The sequence below is a fragment of the Micropterus dolomieu genome, linkage group LG12 (assembly GCF_021292245.1).
Source record: "Micropterus dolomieu isolate WLL.071019.BEF.003 ecotype Adirondacks linkage group LG12, ASM2129224v1, whole genome shotgun sequence".
Lineage (NCBI taxonomy): Eukaryota > Metazoa > Chordata > Actinopteri > Centrarchiformes > Centrarchidae > Micropterus > Micropterus dolomieu.
In genome coordinates, this window is record NC_060161.1 from 26,256,814 (window position 1) to 26,260,318 (window position 3,505).

Genomic DNA, 3,505 nt, shown 5'->3' on the forward strand with positions numbered 1-3,505 from the left:
TGTTGTAGGTGGTGTAGTGGTGGTTATTGTGGTTGGTAGGGTAGTTTGTAAGGGAATGGCAGTCGTGCTTTGTGTTGTTGTAGCTGGTGTAGTGGTGGTTTCGGTGGTTGGTGGGGTAGTTGTTGAGGGAATGGTGGTTGTAGTTGGTGGGGTTGTATTAGTTAGTGTAGTGGTGGTTATTGTAGTTGGTGGGGTAGTTGTTGATGGAATGGTGGTTGTAGTTAGTGGGGTTGTTGTAGTTGGGGTAGTGGTGGTTATTGTAGTTGGTGGGGTAGTTGTTGAGGGACTGGTGGTTGTAGTTGGTGGGGTCATTGTAGTTGGTGTAGTCGTGGTTATTGTAGTTGGTGGGGTAGTTGTTGACAGAATGGTGGTACTGCTTTGTGTCGATGTTGTAGCTGGTGTAATGGTGGTGGTTGTTGTTGGTGGCGTAGTTGTTGAGGGAATGGTTGTGATTTGTGTGGTTGTTGTAGCTGGTGTAGTGGTGGTTATTGTAGTTGGTGGGTTAGTTGTTAAGGGAATGGTGGTTGTAGTTGGTGTAGTGGTGGTTATTGTAGTTGATAGGGTAGTTGTTGAGGGAATGGTGGTTTTAGTTGTTGGGGTTGTTGTAGGTGGTGTAGTGGTGGTTATTGTGGTTGGTAGGGTAGTTTGTAAGGGAATGGTAGTCGTGCTTTGTGTTGTTGTAGCTGGTGTAGTGGTGGTTTCGGTGGTTGGTGGGGTAGTTGTTGAGGGAATGGTAGTTTTGCTTTGTGTGGTTGTAGCTGGTGTAGTGGTGGGTATTGTAGTTGGCGGGGTAGCTGTGGAGGGAATTGTGGTCATGCTTTGTGTGGTTATTGTAAATGTTGGGGTAGTTGTTGAGGGAATGGTGGTTGTAGTTGGCAGGGTTGTTGTAGCTGGTGTAGTGGTGGTTTCGGTGGTTGGTAGGGTAGTTGTTGAGGGAATGGTAGTTTTGCTTTGTGTGGTTGTTGTAGCTGGTGTAGTGGTGGGTATTGTAGTTGGCGGGGTAGCTGTGGAGGGAATTGTGGTCATGCTTTGTGTGGTTATTGTAAATGTTGGGGTAGTTGTTGAGGGAATGGTGGTTGTAGTTGGCAGGGTTGTTGTAGCTGGTGTAGTGGCGGTTTCGGTGGTTGGTAGGGTAGTTGTTGAGGGAATGGTGGTTGTAGTTGGTGGGGTAGTTGTTGAGGAAATGGGAGTTGTCCTTTGTGTGGTTGTTGTAGCTGGTGTAGTGATGGTTATTGTAATTAGTGGGGTAGTTGTGGAGGGAATGGTGGTTGTAGTTGGTGTAGTGGTGGTTATTGTAGTTGGTGGGGTAGTTGTAGTTGGTGTAGTGGTGGCTATTGTGGTTGGTAGGGTAGTTGTTGAGGGAATGGTATTTGTGCTTTGTGTGATTGTTGTAGCTGGTGTAGTGATGGTTATTGTAGTTGGTGGGGTAGTTGTTGACGGAATGGTGGTTGTAGTTGGTGGGGTAGTTGTTGAGGGAATGGTGGTTGTAGTTGGTGGGGTAGTTGTTGAGGGAATGGTGGTTGTAGTTGGCAGGGTTGTTGTAGCTGGTGTAGTGGCGGTTTCGGTGGTTGGTAGGGTAGTTGTTGAGGGAATGGTGGTTGTAGTTGGTGGGGTAGTTGTTGACGGAATGGTGGTTGTAGTTGGTGGGGTAGTTGTTGAGGGAATGGTGGTTGTAGTTGGTGGGGTAGTTGTTGACGGAATGGTGGTTGTAGTTGGTGGGGTAGTTGTTGAGGAAATGGGAGTTGTCCTTTGTGTGGTTGTTGTAGCTGGGGTAGTGATGGTTATTGTAATTGGTGGGGTAGTTGTGGAGGGAATGGTGGTTGTAGTTGGTGTAGTGGTGGTTATTGTAGTTGGTGGGGTAGTTGTTGAGGGAATGGTGGTTGTAGTTGGCAGGGTTGTTGTAGCTGGTGTAATGGTGGTTTCGGTGGTTGGTAGGGTAGTTGTTGAGGGAATGGTGGTTATTGTAGTTGGTGGGGTAGTTGTTGAGGAAATGGGAGTTGTCCTTTGTGTGGTTGTTGTAGCTGGGGTAGTGATGGTTATTGTAATTAGTGGGGTAGTTGTTGAGGGAATGGTGGTTGTAGTTGGTGTAGTGGTGGTTATTGTAATTAGTGGGGTAGTTGTTGAGGGAATGGTGGTTGTAGTTGGTGTAGTGGTGGTTATTGTAGTTGGTGGGGTAGTTGTTGAGGGAATAGTGGTGGTAGTTGGCGGGGTTGTTGTAGTTGGTGTAGTGGTGGCTATTGTGGTTGGTAGGGTAGTTGTTGAGGGAATGGTATTTGTGCTTTGTGTGGTTGTTGTAGCTGGTGTAGTGGTGGTTATTGTGTTTGGTAGGGTAGTTTTTAAGGGAATGATAGTCGTGCTTTGTGTGGTTGTTGTAGTTGGTGTAGTGGTGGTTTCGGTGGTTGGTAGGGTAGTTGTTGAGGGAATGGTAGTTTTGCTTTGTGTAGATATTGTAGTTGGTGGAATAGTTGTTGAGGGAATGGTGGTTGTAGTTGGCAGGGTTGTTGTAGCTGGTGTAGTGGCGGTTTCGGTGGTTGGTAGGGTAGTTGTTGAGGAAATGGTGGTTGTAGTTGGTGGGGTAGTTGTTGAGGAAATGGGAGTTGTCCTTTGTGTGGTTGTTGTAGCTGGTGTAGTGATGGTTATTGTAATTGGTGGGGTAGTTTTTGAGGGAATGGTGGTTGTAGTTGGTGTAGTGGTGGTTATTGTAGTTGGTGGGGTAGTTGTTGAGGGAATGGTGGTGGTAGTTGGCGGGGTTGTTGTAGTTGGTGTAGTGGTGGCTATTGTGGTTGGTAGGGTAGTTGTTGAGGGAATGGTAGTTTTGCTTTGTGCAGATATTGTAGTTGGTGGGGTAGTTGTTGATGGAATGGTGATTGTAGTTGGTGGGGGTGTTGTTGTAATTGGTGTAGTGATGGTAATTGCGGTTGGTGGGGTAGTTGTTAATGGAATGGTAGTTGTGCTTTGTGTGGTTGTTGTAGCTGGTGTAGTGGTGGTTATTGTGGTTGGTAGGGTAGTTGTTGAGGGAATGGTAGTTGTGCTTTGTGTGGTTGTTGTAGCTGGTGCAGTGGTGGTTTCTGTGGTTGGTAAGGTAGTTGTTGAGGGAATGGTGGTTGTAATTGGTGGGGTTGTTGTAATTGGTGTAGTGGTGGGTATTGTAGTTGGTGGGGTAGTTGTTGAGGGAATGGTGGTTGTTGTTGGTGGGGGTGTTGTTGTAATTGGTGTAGTGATGGTAATTGCGGTTGGTGGGGTAGTTGTTAATGGAATGGTAGTCATGCTTTGTGTGGTTGTTGTAGCTGGTGTAGTGGTTATTGTGGTTGGTAGGGTAGTTGTTGAGGGAATGGTAGTTGTGCTTTGTGTGGTTATTGTAGCTGGTGCAGTGGTGGTTTCTGTGGTTGGTAAGGTAGTTGTTGAGGGAATGGTGGTTGTAATTGGTGGGGTTGTTGTAATTGGTGTAGTGGTGGGTATTGTAGTTGGTGGGGTAGTTGTTGAGGGAATGGTGGTCGTGTTTTGT

The 3,505-nt window shown here is 46.8% G+C and overlaps 2 protein-coding genes across 2 annotated transcripts in view; both read right to left on the reverse strand.

Annotated features, from left to right (window-relative positions):
* Positions 1–3,267, reverse strand: part of LOC123979870 (mucin-2-like) — a 3,937-nt gene extending 670 nt beyond the window's left edge. Inside the window, exon 1 of the mRNA XM_046063979.1 lies at positions 61–3,267. Coding sequence (XP_045919935.1) covers positions 61–3,267 — 3,207 coding nt within the window. The remainder of the gene's footprint in view (positions 1–60) is intronic.
* Positions 3,268–3,353: 86 nt separating this feature from the next.
* The window catches only part of LOC123979872 (mucin-2-like), a 6,335-nt gene continuing 6,183 nt past the window's right edge, over positions 3,354–3,505 (reverse strand). The window contains exon 8 of the mRNA XM_046063980.1: positions 3,354–3,380. Within this exon, the coding sequence (XP_045919936.1) occupies positions 3,354–3,380 (27 nt within the window). The remainder of the gene's footprint in view (positions 3,381–3,505) is intronic.